Source organism: Hypanus sabinus, chromosome 18 (assembly GCF_030144855.1).
Source record: "Hypanus sabinus isolate sHypSab1 chromosome 18, sHypSab1.hap1, whole genome shotgun sequence".
Taxonomy (NCBI): domain Eukaryota; kingdom Metazoa; phylum Chordata; class Chondrichthyes; order Myliobatiformes; family Dasyatidae; genus Hypanus; species Hypanus sabinus.
Window position 1 is genome coordinate 25,228,919 of NC_082723.1, and position 20,784 is coordinate 25,249,702.

The following is a 20,784-nucleotide window of genomic DNA, read 5'->3' on the forward strand; positions in this document are numbered from 1 at the left end:
CTAAAGAAATTCTTCCTCATCATTATTCTAAATGGATAGCCCCCTATTCTGAGGTTGTACCCTCTGGTCCTGAACTTACACTTTAGGAAACATCCTCTCCACATCCACTTTATCCAGGCCTTTCAATATTTGATAAGTTTCAATGATATCCCCCACCCACTGTTCTAAATTCCAGTGAGTACAGGCCCAGAGCCATCAAAAGCTCCTCATATGATAAGCCTTTCATTCCAAGAATCATCTTCGTGAACCCTTCACCAATGTCAGCACATCTTTTCTTAGATAAGGGGCCCAAAATTGTTCACAATATTCTAAGTCCTCAGCCGTGCTTTATAAAGCTTTAGCAGTACATCCTTGCTTTTATATTCTAGTCCTCTAAAAACAAATGCTAATATTGCATTTGTCTTCCTCACCACTGATTCAACCTACAAGCTAACCTCTAGGGAATCCTGTACAAGAATCCCCAAGTCCCTTTGCACCTATGATTTTTGAATTTTCTCGGATAGAAAATAGTCTACGCTTTTATTTCTTCTACCAAAGTGCAGGATTATACACTTCCTGATACTGTATTCCATCTGCCACTTCTTTGCTCATTTTCCTAAGTCCTTCTGCTTCCTCGAGACTACCTGCCCCTCCACCTACCTTTGTATCATCCACAAACTTGGCCATAAAGCCATCAATACCATCATCCAAAACATTGACATACAACGTAAAAAGAAGCAGTCCTAACACCTCCCACCCCACCCCAAGTCACCGGCATCCAATCAGAAAAGGCTCTTTTTTTCCCACCCTATCTCCTGCTCATCAGCCAATACTCTATCTACACTAGTATTTTCCTGTAATACCATGAGCTCTTACCTTGCTAAGAAGCCTCATGTGCAACACCTTGTCAAAGACCTTTTGAAAATCCAAGTACACAACATCCACCAATTCTCCTTTGTCTGTCTTGTTTTTTCATTTCCTCAAAGAATTCCAACAGATTTGTCAGGCAAATTATTCCCTCAAGGAAATCCATGCTGACTTTGGCCTATTTTATCATGTGCCTCCAAGTACCCTGAAACCTCATTTTTAAACACTCTTTGAATCACTGAGATCAGGCTAACTGATCTATAATTTCTATAAATTGCAGCTTCCATCTCCCATTGTAATTTGTAGCCCACATCCTGGCTTCTGTTCAAAGACCTGTATATAAATTCCCAATCAGGGTCCTTTTACCCTTGAAGTTCCTTACTCTATCCACAACGATTCTACATCTTCCGAACCTATGTCACCTCTTTCTAACGATTTGACTTCTTTTTTTGTTACTAACAGGGCCATGCCACTGCTCTGCCCACCTGCCTGTCCTTTGATACAAAGTGTATCTTTGGATGTTAAGCTCCCAACTATAACTTTCTTTCAACCACAACTCAGTGATGCCCATGATATCATACCTGCCAATCTTTGCACTGCAATATCATCTACCTTATATAAAAGTGCCAACTTCATCAGCCAAGGTTCTCTTAACTTGTGGTCAGCTGATAATCAGGAATAATTGTGCAGCAGCATCCTGCATTATTGGAGGAGTCAGGTTTGCCTCTGATGTCTGCGCTAGGTTCTGCCTGCCTGATACAATGCACGATTAGTCTGCTGAACAACATTTATCACTTTACCAATACCACAAAAATAATTCACCTGCTTGTTATTTCATTTTGATTGTGGTATTTTCCTAAGCACAGGCTGTTGTAAATGCCTACAGAATTAAAATGCCAAAATGTCATTAGGTATTAAAATCAAGAGATTCTCTAGATGCTTAAGTTATTAAATAGTTGCAAAGTACTTTGGGACATTATAGTACAAAATTTTATATAAATATTTCAGTCTCACCTTGAATTTTTCCAAGGCGAAATATAGCATTTCAGTTCTGCTATCCACTCAATACTGAGGCATAATCAAAGTTCAAAGTACATTTATTATGAAAGTAGGTATATGTCATCATAGTACCCTGAGATTCATTTTCTTGCAGGCATTCACAGTAAAATAAAGAAATACAATAGTATCAATGAAACACTGCACACAAAGACTGAAAAGCAACCAATGTGCAAAAGACAAACTGTGAAAATAACAAAAAATACAGAAATAAATAAACAACAAATACTGAAAACATGAGTCCTTGAAAGCAAAATTTAAGCTTCCAGGTTTAATTTGGTGGCCAGGGCAACATTAACTAATTTCAATTTACTATTAACCTTGGTAATCAGTTACACAAGAACCAGAGTTACGGTCACCAGTAAATAAAATCAGAATCAATTTTTTTTTAAAGAATTTGGTCAAATACTCTTGTCACAGTACACTGTTGCCTTGTCCATAGGCTTTTCATCCACAGCAAAAGAAATTTATTTCATACAAGCGTGCCAATGTAGCCACTGCTCTCTTCAAACTACAGATTTTCCAAACCACATAGGAAAAGATACAGACAAAAGGATGTTTCTTTATTCTGTGAAATACATTGGTAGAGACAGGAACAGCTCTCTATTCCGCTGCCAGGAATCCAAATCTCTCTCTCTCAGGCTCTCTCACTGCTTATTTTACTTGCACTTCCAAATTTAAAATAGTCGATACATATTTGCATACAGTTGCGTACACAAGGGGATCTTGGGCAAAATCAGCAGAAGCACAGGTTTGGTTTCTTTGTTCAGAAGTTGGCAAAAAATCTGCAGCTGGAGACAATTGTTCCAGGCAAACACCGTTTGTTCCAAGTTCAAAATGAGTTGGTGATAGTTAAACTCTACGGCATTTTGCGGATTTCAGCTGGATTCACATCTATTTCTCAATATGTAACCAAGAAATAACTAAAGCAAAGTTTAGAGTTAAACCAACAAAGACGATCAACATTGAAAATGCACTTCTTATAATGTTATCACAGAGCAAGTATTTCAATGCCATGATTATAACTAAGTTCATACCTGTTCATATTTTTCAAGCTCTGTGTGGTAGATCTGTCTGATCTGGGATAATTTGGCTCTGTAATCTGAGTGTTCAGCAGTGTTATCTGATCCTGATCCGCCCGACGCTGCTGCCGCCGCCGCTGCTGCTGCTGCTCCTCCACCTTTCTCTGGTCCAGAAACCCCTTCTGCTAGCAACATGTTGTCAAGTCTCATTAGTTGGGGATCTGGTGGTTCTTCCTCCTGTGCGCCTCTGATACTGAGACCTGCAGAAAGAAATCAGACAACATTCAGAATTCATACACAAATTGGTAACTTAAAAACATTAACCGATATCCAACTAATTTACTTTATAATCAGCAGTGAAGCAAGTGCTCAATGATCTACTGCACACGAATCTCAAAGTCATCAACCTCAGAAATACAAAATCATTGGAACAATGACATGTGTCAGGCCAAGTTCTGTGCCTGTGTTTATTTTACTTAAACATAATCTATATTGAATGAATCTTGCACTATAACATTGAAACCCGGCAATATTTAGCACACTTACTGCTACAAGTTTACTTTAACCATATATTAGAAACATAATGCCTCAGGGCAAGATGAAACCATGGCATTAAGGTAACAACCTTTAAACGAGTGCAACCCATCATATGACACTCAATGGAAAAACATTGAGGAGCGGGTACTTTCCATCCCCATACAAGCAATTTTGGCTGATAACAACCTGCAAAGGTACATAAATACTATTGATAACCCATGGGTGAAACTGACTCTTAAAATATGGAAAACTACTATAAAAGAATATAATCTAGAGGGAGATATTGCAATTCTTAAATGGCGTGCATATGACGGATTTTACATCAAATAAATTGGATGCTAGATTTAAGGACTGGACAGCTAAAGGAATAACATTTCTTTGCAACATAAGGAACACTGTTCAGTTTTGAAATACTTAAAGAGAAACACTGATTAGAAAAACAAGATTTTTATTGTTGCATCTGTAAAAATCGATGTTAATAAGATGCTTAAAAATGTAACCAAGGCAAGTACATGCTTGATATACTGTTGGTGGCTGGTAAAAAGACTCTTACTAGGAAATGGTTATCACAGGAGAGCCCAACTTTAAATGCATGGATGGAAATTACAATGGACATTTACAAAATGGAGAAGATAACAGCATCCGTTAATCATAAGCTGGAACAATTTGATTCATACTGGGAAAATGGTTTAACTACATAACACCTCATAGGCCTGATTTTATTCTTAAAAATCAATGAATATGTTGTAAAAAAGATCACTATCTACTTGTACATAGTTTTTTCCTTGTTTGTTTTTTCTCTCCACTCTTTTCTATAAGTGTATACCTCAGATAAATACTATGTGAAGATTTGTGACATATATGATTATATGATATATATGTACAATGTCTGAAATACATCTTATGGAAATGTTTGTTTGATGAACTTCAATAAAAAAATAAATTACAAAAAAAAGAAACGAGTATCATTTCTACTTACAAGTTAATTATGTTCATGCTTTTAACTGCTTGTCAATATTCTCGCATGCATTACAGCTAATAATCAAAAATGAACTTTTTATCCACTGTGTTATATTTACCACAATTCTGTGGTAATAGACATTTTTAGAGATAACTAAAGTTCCTTTTTAGACATTTTGTTCTGAATGCATAAAACACATTGATGACAAATTGTTTTTTTCTTTCATCAGTGGAGATTAACAAAAGATATTTGGAGATACTCAAGCATATTTCATTGTGTACCATCACAATATAACCAAATTAGATGACCAGATTACGATACTAGTGCAGTATTCCACAGGTATACAAAAATTATACATCAGAGTTTTAAACACAGCCTTCACCAAAATACTAAACAATTCAAAAACCATATTAAGCTAATCACAGGAAGGTCCTAAATTCAAAAGACTTGGATACAAGACTAAAAAAGCAAAGACAGATGGTCAAAATCTTTCTCCCGTAATAGTGATATCAAAAACAAAAAGGCAAAGAATTAAGATTCAGAGGAGTTTTAAAGGAGAACTGAGGATTCCCTCTGAGAAATTTTTTTGCTCAAAATGGTTGATATTTGGAATTCGCTACCAGAGGAGGAATGGGAATCAGATAAAACTACTGTGTTTAAGAGATATTTAGATAGATGCTTAAATAGGCAAAGCTGAAAATAATACAGTATTAGTGTGGACATAGGGATTAGTGTAGGTGGGCAAAGAGATCAGCATGAATCTGCTGGTCTAAAGGGCCCATTTCTGTGCTATACAACTCTTTGACTCATCTAATTACATGTGCATTTACTTAAATTCATGAGACATCAAACCTCTCTTTATCCTACTGTACTAAATATAACCACTGTTAATCTGTTGTTCAAACTCAAGTTGAAATACCTGAAACATTGTTTAACAGTACACATGCTTTTCTAATGATTCTGGGTTTTGCTCATCTCTCAGCATATCCTAATTAGCAGTTTTTCCAATATGCAGCACACCTGCCCTTTCCAATAATGGGAATGTGCATCTGTGCAGAACACTACATTCAAAGGCCAATAAATAAATTACAGGTCAAAAATATTACAAAGCATTCTCCAAAGAAATTCACATCCTTCTTTCTCTATTGAAAACAGATGTGAAAAACATCCAAATCCCATCAAATTGTATGATTACAAGAACATTCACTCCCAGCAATTCAGAGACTTTCAACAGCTCATTAACAACACATTAATACTTGGAAAGCTTTTGATTTATATAAAAAAAGGTTAGAAATGCCCAAAGCTATATTGTGCCGTTGAACCCAACACAAAGTTTATTTTGTATACACAATTTTGATACAATCCAAATCTTAATGGTGTATTTCAGTGGGAAACTAATAAACATTTAAAATACTTTTCATGGGTAATCCAGAAATGGAATTTATTTTTTTTAAACTCTTGTTTTTTTCAAAGTAAGTTTATTGAAGTGCATATATGTTGTCACATACTTCCTTGAAATTCATTTTCTTGCAGGCATTTACAGGAAAAAAGATACAAAAGAATTTTGAAATTCTATACATGAACAAAGACTGACAAACACCAAATTGCATAAGAGGACAAACTGTGCAAATAAAAATAATATTGTAAAGAGTCCTTGAAAGTGAGTCTGCAGATTGCAGAATCAATTCAGAGTAGTGGTGAATACAGTTATCCATGTTGGTTAGATCCCACACCACCAGGTTCAATAGCTTGATAGAGGTAATAATTGTCCCTGAACCTAATGGTGTGGGATTCAAGGATTCTACACCACCTGCCCAAAGTTAGTAGCAAGAGAATATAGCCTGGTGCTAGGGGTCCTTCATGATGGATGCTGCTTCCATGAAGCATCACTCCATAAAAATGTACTCCAAAATGGTGAGCACTTTGCCTGTGATGAATTTGGTTGCACCCACAATTGGTCATTGGTGTTTCCATACCAGGCTGTGATGTAACCAGTCAAAATACTCTCTATTAGATTCTATCGTTAGAAGTTTGTTTCTTATTTGACTTCGATGTACCATGGATTCTGGTTAATTGGGTCATTAGAGCAGCCACTTATGTGTGACAACTCTTAAAGAAAAAAATCTCATCAAGAAAATAGCCAGGATTCCACAAGACATAGGAGCAGAATTGGGCCATTTGGCCCATCAAGTCTGCTCCACCATACAATCATGCCTGATCTTTTTCTTCCCTCCACAGTCTCACTCCCTGGCCTTCTCCCTGTAACCTTTGATGCCATGTCCAATCAAGAACCTATCAAGCTGTGCCTTAAATACACCCAACAACCTGACCTCCACAGCTGCCTGTGGTAACAAATTCCACAAATTCACCACCCTTGGGTTAAAGAAATTGCTCTGCATCCGTTTTAAATGGACGCTCCTCTATCCTGAGGCTATGCCCTCTCGTCCCAGACTCCCCCACCATGGGAAACATCCTGTCCACATCTACATCCACAGCTATTCAACGCTTGAAAGGTTTCCACGAGATCCCCCCTCATTCTTCTAAATTCCAACGAGTACAGACCCAGAGCCACCAAACTTTCCTCGTATAACCCTTTTACTCCCAGAATCATCCATGTGAACGCACCTCTGAACCTTCTCCAAAGCCAGTACATCCTTTCTTAGATGAGGAGCCCTAAACTGTTCACAATACACAAGGTGAGGCCTCCCTTCATTTATTTGGGACACTATGCTACTTTTGAGACAGAAGACTGTTGCCAAACAGTTTCTAATTAGTGTCAACTGAATTCACTTGTGCGGCTCTACACCATGCTTACAGTGAACGTTTTTTAAATAGCATCATTTGCATGTGTTTGTGTAAAAAAAGTGATTTTTGTCACCGATAGTTTGCAAGAAATAAGCAGTAAAATAATTCAAAACTGTTTTGCTCACTATGGTTTCAAGAATTCAGACTTGGAGATGCCTGAAACAGCCGTTAGACATGAAGGAGTGAACAACACATTCTGAACAGTTATTAAATACTGCCACTTGAGTGTGCTTGTGCGATGTTATCCATTTGGGTTGACAGACGCAGATTCAACAAGCAGTGATTTTTGATTATTTTGGGTTTTTTTAAATTCTGATTTTATGCAGGAAGGCAATGAAGGTGGCCCATTATCTGCACTGATTTTGTTCATTTACAGTGAATCAAAAGGACATGGTGATGATGAATTCTTCTGCTGATAACTATTAGGAACTAATATAGTTTTATAAAACTTTAGTATTAACAGTGTTATAATTCATCCTGTATTTCATTTAAATGTATAATTTGTTAGCTAAACAGTAGCTTCTCTTTGTTATGCCTTTTAAGTATTTCCATGAAATTCCAGCTGATTGGGACAGCCACTTAATTGGGCCCAATTAACTGGAAGCCAATGCATATGCTTAGAAAACTGATGACATTTTTCAAATACAATTCATTTCTTTATGGAAGTAATTTTTAGAATGAAATGTTCCCCCCCCCCCAGTAATTATTTTCTTTTGAAAATTAGTATTTTTAAGAATATATGCAAATATGATCTAAATAGCTTTGAAAAGCTGTCTTCAGTAGGCCCAGGTGCTGCCTTCCTGTCCAAACCACTGATGGAACAGATGTGCATTGACAGCACTGTTAGTTGAACATACACTGTGCGAGTCTGAGAGCTAATGTCACTTTCACTCTTGCATAAAGCATTGGTGTGGTACTGTATGTGCACGCTTCTCATGTCAGGTTTATTAAGTATAACACATTCTGAAGCACTATGCATTCCACTTTCGAGGCTAACCCAGTTGTCACTTTCACTTGTCTTGTTCTGTATGGAGGAAAAATGCAACACTGGGAATTTACAAGACTTTTCTGTTAAATGGCCATAAATCACAGGTTTCATTCAAACCAAATAATCACTGGCCATAAAGAGCTACTTGTCTCTTACCATATATTACAGTCAAGTTCCTGTGAGCAATAATGCATCCGTTCATAGAAAAGAAAAACAGAGCTAGACATTAAGAATTGACATCTAATTCTGTTACAGGGTACAATGTGTAGAGTGTGGATGACATTTTTATCATACATGTCTATTTCCATTTGGAAAATAAACAGAATAAAAATGATTACCCAACTGCCCAAACTCCAGCTTCCAAGAGACGTCCTCTGAGGTCTCCAGATGCCAGTTTTATAATGTTTCATTAAATGTGCAGGCTCGAAAGCAGAGAGTTCACCCTTGTGGAATAAACAAGGAAAATAAACCTGAAATAACTATGGATTAAACACTCATAAATTCTGAAATAAATTACATCCAATTTGGTGAATATACAAAATCTAAGCTGTGGGTGGGAGGGGCCAAGTGTTCTTTTCATCTTGCATATTTCTTTTAGTTCCTTTCTGTTCCAAAGTCAGCTAAAGGGAGGCTGCAAGGCTGTATGCTTTAAAATCAGCTTTTACTGGCTGGTATGTACAACAATTAAAATTTAAACGTTTATTACTTTAATACAATGTGCAGTCCAAATTACTGGAGGATGAGGGTCTATAAATTTGAATATAGCATAGCAAAAAAAAGATAAAACTCTGAAATGTATAAATTGTAAGGACTTTTTGAAACCATGTGTTCCCATGATCTGTACTTATGTTTCCTTTTAGCAGAGCTCCTTCCACAGCCAGTACCTTGGCATGTAGAGCCTTTATTACTGAAATTCCTTTTTATATGGTTTTTAATAGTACATACTAATTTCTACTTCAGAACCTCTTGATCCAGCTTCTGCCAAATATTACAAAGAAACTTCTGAGGAAGATAATAAATCCATCTGTTACCTCATTCTTTTCACCATCCTAAATAGGATAGTACAGAATCATGGTGCCTATAAATTTGCACCAAGGTATAACAGAATAAAGAATCAGGTCATTGTGTTCCCACACACTGGTTCCAATCCTTGATGTGAGTTTACTGGATTCTAATACGAAGCTTGTTTATTTTCATTCAGTTATAAAACAACAAACCCAATGATCAAAAGTCAAAAAGGTACAATAAACAAATATACAGCTACCAAATCATAAAAATTTGTAACACAAGAGGTTGCCCCCAACTACTTGAAAAAGACCTACGCACGAGCATGCACTTTAAATTTAACAAGCAATTATTTGTCTGCTGTATTGGCTCATTTCACTTTAACAATTTAAGAGCATGGAAATTATTGCCCAAAAAGTAAATTGCATAACAGTACTTCCCTTTAACAATGTGATTAAAAATCAATATTTTTTGCTGGACTTAAATACAATAATGTCACACCAGAAATTTGGCATGAAACACCCTAATCCTGAGACAACTACTACAAAAAAAATGCAGGAAGTGACATTATTCTATTCAGAGCTCTGTGGAGAAATTTGGACCTGACCATATATAACCTTACCAACTGAAGCTAAGATCCAGAGTCTCCTGATCTACTACCCTTTCATCAACTGAGATCCTCATTCTCTCCCTGTACCTACCCTGCTACCTATACCTTTGATCTCTGCCTGATCCCTGCTTTGATTCTCCTCCCTTCAAAGCCCAAGTGTTTTCCAATCAACGAACATAAAGTTAAAATGTTACACCTATTTCTCCATCCATTGAAACTGACAATGAATATTTCAAGAATCATGCTCATTAGTTCCAGACTCCTTAATTTTAGAATGCACAGATTTGTGCCACAAACACGCTCCGGTTAAAAGCAATGTTGCAGGAGAGCAGCAACTATCATCAGGAACTCCCCCACCCCCCCCCCCTCTACCCCCACTATCTAGGCCATGTTCTCATCTTGCTGCTGTCACCAGTATGAAGGCACAGAAGCCTCAGGCTTCAGACCACCAGGTTCAGAAATAATTATTACCCCAAAGCTATCAGGCTCCAGAGGGGTAACTTCACTTGCACTATCACTGAACTGCTTCCACTCACTTTTAAGGACTCATCCCATGCTCTTGATACTTACCGCTTACTTATTTTTTCCCCATTTGTATTTGCAGTTTGCTGTCTTTTGCACACTAATTCTCTGCTTTATTGGATGTGTTCTTTCATCAATTCTATTATGGTTATTGGATTTACTGGGTATGACTGGAAGAAAATGAATGTCAGGGTTGTATATGTTGACATATATATTCTTTGATAATAAATTTACTTTGAACTTTGATAACTGATTTGAATTAGTCCAGGATGTTCAGAAAGAACTTCCTAAAACTGTCTTTTCAGATTTTCAATCTCGACCTGAAATATGGGAATATCAGAATTAAGCAGTCACAATAGTTTAATAGAAAGAATTTGAGATAGCTCGAGTTTCTTCTAACTTTTGTTTTTAAACTCACAACCTCCTGGTTACTGAAAAATCACTTCAATATCCATATAATGAACAAAATGCCATTATTTTCATTATACAAGATAATTGGTCTTGTACTTCGATAGCTTTCAAATTAAACAATCCCATATATTGAACAGAGGCATGCCTTCCCTACCAATTGATTTGATCTGAACCTTTAAGAGCAAATGGGAAAACAAAGGCACTCAATGTCTGCAAAGGACCCTGTCAGATCAGGCAGCTTCTTCCATGTATCTTGAATTTGAGAGTGTCAAATACAAGGGGATAAGTGTTGTGAAACAGTACGGAGGGATAGATAACTGAAACATCTTGTACTTCAGACATAGAAAAATTAATCACAGCTCCACTGAAATGCTGACATCTCCAGAAGGTGTCATTCAAAATGAAAGCCACTGGGAAGTGTGATAATTGGTAAACAAGGTCCATCACCTATTTATGTGACCTTTTGCCCGAGTGGGCATACAGCCAGTGAACAGAGATCTGCAAACCACTGTCACCGTTTGTGATCACTAAAGTCTGCTAAAGGAGGGTACCATTACAAACCAATGCAATCTCATTATGGTTTATTAGGATTATCTTTAGGTGATTCTTTATTCAGACCCCAGGCAAAGATACAAATGTATACTGAAAGCCCCTTAAAAATACCCACAGGCTATTCATTGGTACAGTTTGTGGGCCAGGTCTTTCCTCATGTCCTAATTAGATATGTAGAGATTCAGATAACTAATGCAAAAACAGGTCAAGCAACAACAAATGTCTGCACATATAACTGGCCACAACCAGAGTTAATCACATACTACGTGTGCACCAGTACATATACATCAGTTTGATTTTTTGGTACAATTAATCTCTGGCAGCTGATTCGAGCATTACATTTTCCATTCTGTTTGGTTCAAGCTTTGGAACTCATGAGCTCCAAGCTGGAAAATGGGAATCAAAGCCAATAACATGAGGTGAAAGTCAGGAACATCACCTCACACTGCAATCAAAACGACTTCTTCAATGTTAATTAGAACCTGGACCTCCCAACACTACAGCAGTCAGTAGATACTTGAATGACATAAATGCTCAAGATTACTCATGATATCATTTTTCAAATTTATATTCCGTATTTATAACACAGGTATCTCTTGAGCATTAACACCTGCTCTTTTAACATTTGGATTACATTATTTTAATCGATTAGCTACAGTACTAATGCACATTAAAGACATATGCTTCTTTGAAGTTGAGACTACAGGGAATATTTTCTCTATCTAATGTATTCTAAATAATAGATATGGTTTAATAAAATTATATAGCCCTAGGTTGTAATATCCCACTTCTACATTCTGATATAGAAATTCTCTGCCAGTATTGAAAGAAAACATCATAAAACAAAAACTAGAGAAAGGGGAATTAAGGAACACAGCTATTTAAAACTTCTGCAATATGGGACGATTATAAAATACCTACAAAAATACTTAAGTGGTTAATTCAGTGATCACTGAAACATTGGAAAATGTACAAAATAATCACAGTATCCAAACTATCTGAAATGAACAGGATGTAAAATAGGAGAGAAAATATTCATTCTCATTAGTTTCAGGGCAAGTCAACACATGTTGGAACTTGCTGTGCTATTTGACATCAGACTGAAGAGGTACTATATGTTATAACAATTTCTTCAGCAAAGGACATTCACCATGAGGCATTACATGTCATTTTCCCTAACAAGGTTTAAAGTGACGGTAGTTTTGGAGTTAAACATTAACTGAATGGAGTTGTGAAGTTTAATTGCAAAATTAATCACCATCATTGCATTTCGCAACATTTCAATAGAACCACTTTAACATTAGATTGCAGCTGATCATTCATATTATAGAATTTAAAGCTCATCACTTCACAGATTAAGCAAATCTCTCATGATATTGCTAATGTGTAGTCCGCAACCAAGAATACAGTTTCAAACAACTGATAAACGCATTCACAAAAATCTCACCTTTTACATTATTTAGATGATCACATCTGCCATCCAAAGTTTCAAATAAAATGTAAGGAGAAGACATTAAAAAGTTTAGAGCACAATAGCTAACAATGCCCCTGCAAAAGGACATGTCAAGTAAAGAAACTTTAAGTTAAATAACCACATTGTTGAGGGAAGATCACTTCTTGCTAGGTTTGATTCTATCCATGAATTATAGATTCCAAAGCAGAAAGGTAATGGGAATTGGTAATCAACACAGAGTATATTTGAGCTAACTGGTGGTGCACCGCAAATGTTGCAGCTTTTGATCTAACACTTTCCTTGGGGTCTTCTGGATTAAATCAGCATGTTTTGAACTTTCTCAGAAAATGTGCAAAATGTGCTGATCAGGGCCTTGTGGTCAGGTGAATGTGCCAGAAGTAGTGTGCAAGGCTCTTGCAATTTCTCTGGCTGTGTAACCACAACATGGTAGGGCTGTAAATCTGGGATGGAAAATAACATATTAACTCAGATTCAAAATGATTGCGTGGATTAAGTTGGGCCAAAATAGAGAGCAGCATTAAATCATAATTGCTTTCAATAATATAACGATTTTGATTGGAGTTTAGGGGACTTCATACAAGGGTTTGGGAAGTTGGATTCATCTAGTTCTTAAAGAAGAAACTAAAGTGAAAAGATGTCTTAAGTAATTTGTTTCATTTCAAAGACATATAAAAAGCTGAGAAAAATTCAGGAAGATTTGCAGGCTTAATGCTCAGAGAGCCCTGGAGATATCAACTGTAAAATATTTTACCATCTCTTTAACCCAACATGAAAACTTCTGTTTTTGCAGCCAGAAACTATTGTGCAATTTTAATTATCTTATAATATTTTGTGCACTGTTTGCTAACTTAAAACTTCTATCTGAACATCTGTGTAATGTAATGTCTGGGCATGTATCCATGTTTTCCCACACTAATTAACTATACATCAGCCAAAAATAAATGTCATATTCCTCACAAAGCACTGGCAACTGAGTGCAATAATGTGTTTCCAGTCATTTGCCTAAATCAGTATTTTCCTTAAAATGAAATCTGTAAAACATTCATCTTAATGCTCCAACAACAAGTAAAGTACTTTTATACAGCAGCATGCTTCAATTCAATGAGAGTTCAGGGGTAAGATAATTTGAAACATTTTGCACAATAATTATAAAACCACATTGATTTTTTTCTTGCAGCAAATTGTTACATCCATATCCAAAATATGTTAAGGGAGCAGTATTCTTTTTTTCTCTCCCAAAGGAAAAGCATGTGGTTTTCAGAGTACTTCTTGCATTACTTGGTTGGTGATGTATGGGGAAACTTTCAAGGGAAAGTCATTACCTTACAACCAGCAGATTTCTGAACCCCCATGAATAATTTCAATCACCAACTACTCTGAACTGATTCTTCCACCTGCAGACTCACTTTCAAGGCCTCTTTCTAACACATTCTCAGTCTTTTTTTTATTTACATTTTGCCTTCTTTTATGCATTGGTTGCTTGTCAGTCTTTGCCCGTTTATATCCCGTTTGTCTTACATTCTATTCCGTTTCTTTTTCCCTTGTAAATGCCTGCAAGAAAATAAATCTCAAAGTAGTATATAGTAACAATGCATTTACTTTTAACTTTGAAGCCTGCAATACCAGATACATCCAAGGATAGCAACATGATGGATGTTGAGGGTGACACAGTTTCAATCAGAGATTCAACCAGGTGATTTCACAATTAGTCACCAAAATATATGGTGTAAATTGAATTGCAAAATACTTAATAACTACTTTCATATGCATATCTTTACAAAAGATTATTTTTTCTTCTGCATAGCGGGAGAGGGAATTTAAAAAAAGTGAGTGGGGGCAGTTGGCTCATTTTGCTCACCACTGTTCCCGAGGAGACATTGAAATACACATAATTAGGCAATTGGCAAGATCCAATAAAAAGAAGCTAGGTTTAAGTGGAGCAGCTATTGTGTGAGTGGGCTAGTGTTAAGAGTGGGGAGTTGCAGCTTTGGCTCATCTTTTTTATTGCATATTTAGAGTAGTGGGGATACCATGCAGGATAGAAAGCTCATTTTGTGGGATCTGGGAAGGCAGGGAGACCTCCAGTGTCCCTGACATCTACACCTGCAATTAGTACACCCAGCTGCAGCTTCTAACAGACCATGTTAAGAAGTTGGAGCTGGAACTGGATACCTCCTTACCATTCTAGAAGCTGAAGTAGTTACACCCAAGATGCAAGTCACAGGTAACTGGGTGACCATCAGGAGGGGAAAAGGAGAGAGGCAGCCAGTGCAGAATACCCCCAAGGCCATTCCCCTCAACAACAGGTATACTGCTTTGAATACTGTTTGGGAGGGGATGACCTAGCAGAGGAAAGCCACAGTGGTCAAGTCTTTAGTACAAAGTCTGGGTCTATGGCTCAGAAGGGAATGGGGGAGAAGAGGGCAGCTATATGATTGCGGATTTGTTGATTTGGCCAACAGAAAGGAGGTTCTGTGGACGAGACTATAAGTCCTGAGTGGTATGTTGCCTCCCAGGTGCGAGGGTCAGGGACATCTCAGATTGAGTCCAGTCAGAAGGTGAACAGCCAGAGGCTGTGGTCCATGTCTGAAACAAAGACAAAGGTAGGAGGGCAGACGAGGTCCTGCAAAGTAAGTTCAGAGAATTAGGTGCTAAATGAAAGGACAGGATCTCCAGGATTGTGATCTCAGGTTTGCTACCCATGCCTCCTGCTAGTAAGGCCAGAAATAGAAAGACCATACAGTTTAACATGTGGCTGAGGAGATGGTCTAAGAGGAAGGTTGTCAGTTTTTTGGATCACTGGCTCTCTTTCAGGGAAGCCAAGGATTGTACATAAGGGATAGTTTGCACCAGAACTGGAGGAGGACTAATATCCGAGTGGGAAGGTTTGCTAGTGGTGCATGCAGCAGAGATTTTAATATAGAACAGGGGTTCCCAACTTGGGGTCCATGGACACCTTGGTTAATGGCATAAAAAAAGTTGGGAACCCCTGAACTACAGTTTCAGGATGATAGGAATCAGAGCCCCAGAATAGACAGTGGAGTGGCTGTGGTGAAAGATGATATTTAGCCAACATACAAAGTCAGGAATCAAAAGATCGAACATGACAGGACTAATGTTCTGAGCTGCGTATATTTCAATGCAAGGAATATTGTAAGAAAAACAGGTAAGCTTAAGGCATGGATCAGCACATGGAATTAAGGCATTGTAGCCATTGTTGGAGGGTCAGGACTGGCAGCTCAATGTTCTGGGGTTCCATTGTTCTTGATGTAATAGAGTGGGAGGGATAAAGGGGCAAGGGTAGCATACTAGTCAGGGAAAGTGTCATGACTGTGCCCAGACAGAACAGATCAAAAATCTCATCTAGTGAAGCAAAACGGGTAGAACTGAAGAACAAGAAGGGTATGACCACATTAATGGCATTATTTTATAGTCTGTGGGGTTTAGAGGAGCAAATTTGTAGAGATATTGCAAACTGTTGCAAAAAACACAAGGCACTGATAGTTGGTCATTTTAACTTTTCACATATTGAATGGGACTCCCACACCGTAAAAGGCCTAGATGGGGTAGAGTTTGTCAAATGTGTTCTGGAAAGTTTCCTTAATCAACACATAGAACTCCCAACCAGAGAAAGCACAAAATTAGATCTCCTATTAGGGAATGAGACATGGCAAGTGACAGAAGTTTGTGTCGGGGAACACTTTGCATCTAGTGATCATAATGTCATTAATTTTAAGATAATTATTAAGGATAAGTCAAGTCCTTGAGTTGAGATTCCAAACTGGAGAAAGGACAACTTTGAACTGTAGATTGGAACAGGTTTTCTGGCAAAGATGGACATGGTATGTAGGAGGCCTTCAAAAGTGAAATTTTGATAGTACAGAATTAGTATGTTCCTGTCAGAATAAAAAGGCAAAGATAACAGGTTTAGGGAACCTTGGTTTTCAAGAGAAATTGAGGCCCTGGTTAAGAAAAAGGAGGTGCATAGCAGATATAGGCAGGAAGGAACAAATGAGGTACAAGAAGTACAAGTAAGAGAAAACTTATGAAAACAGGAGAGCTAAAAGACATGAGGTTGTTGCAGCAGACAAGATGAAGGAGAATCCTAAGAGTTTCTACAGATGCATTAAGAGCAAAAGGATAGCAATGGACAAAACTGTTCCCCTGGAAGATCAGTGGTAATCTATACATGGAGACGAAAGAGGTGCAAAATGGATTTTTTGCATCTGTATTTATTCAGGAGATGAACACAGTCCATAGAAGTGAGGCAATGCAACAACAAGACCATTACAGATTACAGAGGAGGAAATGTTTGCCATCTTGAGACAAATTAAAATAGATAAATCCCCAGAGTCTGACAAGGGGTTCCCTTGGACAAAATCAGAATCAGGTTTATTATCACCAGCATGTGAAGTGAAGTTTGTTAACTTAGCAGCAGAAGGTCAATGCAATACATAATATAGAAGAAAAAAAAATAAAACAGTAATAATAATAAATAACTAAATCAATTACAGCATAGTTAAATTAAATAGATTAAAAATTGTGCAAAAAAAGAAATGCTATATATTAAAAAAAAGTGAAGTAGTGTCCAAGGGTTCAATGTTCATTTAGGAATCGGATGGCAGAGGGGAAGAAGCTGTTCCTGAATCGCTGAGTACCTCCTACCAGATGGTAGCAATGAGAAAAGGGCACGCCCTGGCCGCTGAGGGTCTTTAATAATGGACACCGCTTTCTGAGACACTACTCCCTGAAGATGTCTGGGGTACTTTGTAGGCTAGTATCAAGATGCTGACTAAATTTACAACCTTCTGCAGCTTCTTTCAATCCTGTGCAGTAGCTTCCCCCCCCCCCCACCCCCATAACACACAGTGAAGCAGCCTGTTCAGAACGCTCACCACAGTACATCCATAGAAGTTTTTGAGTGTATTTGTTGACAAGTGAAATATAGCCACTGTAGGAGTTTAGTGCAGTAATTGGAGAGATATTTAAAACATCTTTAACCACAGGTGAGGTGCCAGAGAATTGGAAGAGCTAATGTTATTCCTTTGTTAAAGAAAGACTCTAAGAGTAAGCCAGAAAATTATAGGCCAGTGAAGCTGACATCAATAGTGGGAAAGTTATTGAAAGGTATTGTAAGGGACTGGATATTTAAGTATTTGGATGGACAGAGATTAATGATGGATTAGGGATAGTCTATATGGCTTTCTGCGTGATAAATTGTGTCCAACCAAACTTAGAGACTTTTTCAAGGAAGTTACCAGGAAAGTGGATGTTGTCTACATGGACTTTAACAAGACCTTTGACAAGGTCCCTCATGAGACACTGGCCAAGAGGGTTTGGTCACTTAGCAGTGAGGATGAGATAGTATATTAGATTAAACACTGCCTTCACAGGAGAAGCCACATAGTGATAGTAGATGGTTGCCTCTCTTAATAAAGGCCTGTGACTTCTGCTGGGTCCATTGCAGTTTTTCATCTCTATCAATGATCTGGATGATAATTTGGTAAACTAGATCAGCAAATTTGCAGATAACAATACTGGGGTGTAGCAGATAGCAAGTGAGACTATCAAAGCTTACAGCTGGATCTGCACCAGCTGGAAAAATGGGCTGAAACATAGCTGATGAAATTTAATGCAGACAAGTGTGAGGTGATACACTTTGGAAGAACTAGCCAGGGCAGGTCTTACATGGCGAGTGGTAGGGCACTGAGGAGTATGGTAGAACAGAGGGATCTGAGAATAATTCCTTTAAAGTGATATCATGGGACAATAGGGTCATAAAGAAAGCTTTTGGCACATTGGCTTTCATAACTCAATGTATTTAGCACTGGAATTGCGATGCTATGTTGAAATTGTGTAAAATGTTTGAGAAGCCTAATTTGGAGTACTGTGTTCAGCTTTGATCACCTACCTACAGGAAAGATGTAAATAAGACTGCAAGAGTGCAGAGAAAATTTATAAGCATGTTGCTGGAATTTTAGTTATAAAGAAAGGTTGAATAGGTTAGGACTTTATTCCCTAGAACATTGAAGACTGAGGGGAGATTTGATACAGATATACAAAATTATGAGGGGTAAAAGTAGGGTTAATGCAAGCAAGCTTTTTCCACTGAGGTTAGGTGAGACTACAGCTAAAGGTAATTGGTTAAGATTGGAAGGTGAAATGTTTAAGGGGAACATGAGGGGGAACTTCCTCATTTAGAGGGTGGTGCGAGTGTGGAACAAGTTGCCACTGCAAGCGGTGGGCAGTAAGATCTCAACATTTAAGAGAAATTTGGATAAGTACATGGATAGGAGAGGTACAGAGGGCTATGGACCAAGTGCAGGTCAATGGGTCTAGGCCGGGGGTCGGCAACCTGCGGCTCCAGAGCCACATGTGGCTCTTTTACGTCTGTGCTGCGGCTCCCTGTTGCTTTGGGAAATAATTGGTCAGTATTTAATTAAAATGTATTTTATGTTAGTTTGTTAGTTTTTGAAATGTAATTCTAAATTTGAAGATTATGGTGATCTTGTACAATCTAAATAAGACGTTGTGGCGACCCATTTCCTGACACATCCAAACCGGCTCACAATTAGCCAGCATTCAGGCTAAGGGAGATAGCCTATGGGGGTTTGTGAGTACGTGTCTTTTGGAGCATCCGCGCCCACGGGGGGCGGGTTGAGGGAGGCTGAAAAGCAAGGCTGTTTAGTTCGAATAAAGCTATCTTTGACTGCAGTTTACTGACTGTGTGTAGCACACCGCTACAACGTGTTTTTATCGCTGGCTGTCCAGAGGGGAGGTGCTGAAACGCTTTGTCGTGTGTCTGGAAGAAGTGAAAACTTTCCTGGGCAGCAAAGGGCTCACCTTTCCTGAGCTGGAACAGCCAGAGTGGCTGGAAAAGCTACACTTCATGGTAGACATGACAGCGCACCTGAACACGCTGAACACAGCTCTTCAGAGGTAAGGACGTACAGCCCTGCACATGTTGGAGGATGTTTTGGCATTCGAGCGCAAGTTGACAGTGCTTGCCAGAGATTTACAGAAAGGCACATTGTCTCACTTCCCCAATTTGAGAGAGTTCAAACAAGGTCACGACATGATAAATTCAGAGTATTTACATTCTGCAATCATCGCAATGCAAACATCGTTTGGGAAACGCTTCTGTGAGTTCAGAGAGGAAAAAAACACATTATCCTTCCCGGTCACTCCCCTAAGCATCAATCCATCCCTACTGAATACGACTGCATTGTCAGGTGTGAGTCAACCTGACCAAGTATGATAAATATTTTAATTGCCTATTATTTTACGTATATTCATATGTTTTCATTGTTCAGTGAAATAGTCCTTTTATTTTAGGACAGCTGGCTGACGTTATTTTTGGTTTGCTGCTGGCGGCAAATTTAAGTTTGGCATTTTTCATAAATACAAGAAGGACTCAAATAGACGTTGAGTATTTTACTTAAAAGTAACCTTCAACCCAACGTCTTTTTTTCGGAGTTCAAAATGTTTTTGTTGCATGCAGAAATGTAATTTCGTTTTCTCTGCAGGAGTTCATCAATTTCATAAATGCAACACATTATAGTTTGTTTATACATAGCATAAAGGCAAAACAAAACGTTGTATGCAGTGTTATTTCATTTTAAATGTCAAGCGGGTTTTGCGGCTCCCAGTGTTTTCTTTTCTGTGGGAAACGGGTCCAAGTGGCTCTTTCAGTGGTAAAGGTTGCTGACCCCTGGTCAAGGCAAATTAATGGTCCAGCACTAACTAGATGGGCTGAAGGGCCTGTTTCTGTGCTGCTTTATGACTCTATTCTATTTCATGATTCCATTCAATTATGTGATTCCTCCCTGTCATAGCCTACGGTCCCATGCACATTGATTTGAGCACCCAAGGTTTAATAATAATTTTTAGATTTTAAGATAACCTTCACCCCTTTTTATCCCTAAAATGTCAGTGGTATCAAAACTTTTGTTCAATTTCTGACCGACTAATTTATTTAAATGAAAATGTGATTTG

At 37.9% G+C, this 20,784-nt stretch overlaps 1 protein-coding gene across 2 annotated transcripts in view; it reads right to left on the reverse strand.

The window, feature by feature from the left end:
* pbx3b (pre-B-cell leukemia homeobox 3b) overlaps positions 1 to 20,784 on the reverse strand; it is a 216,449-nt gene that overhangs the window by 62,683 nt on the left and 132,982 nt on the right. For both annotated transcript variants that reach the window (XM_059993883.1, XM_059993884.1), the window contains exon 3: positions 2,940 to 3,184. In XM_059993883.1, coding sequence (XP_059849866.1) covers positions 2,940 to 3,184 — 245 coding nt within the window. The remainder of the gene's footprint in view (positions 1 to 2,939; positions 3,185 to 20,784) is intronic.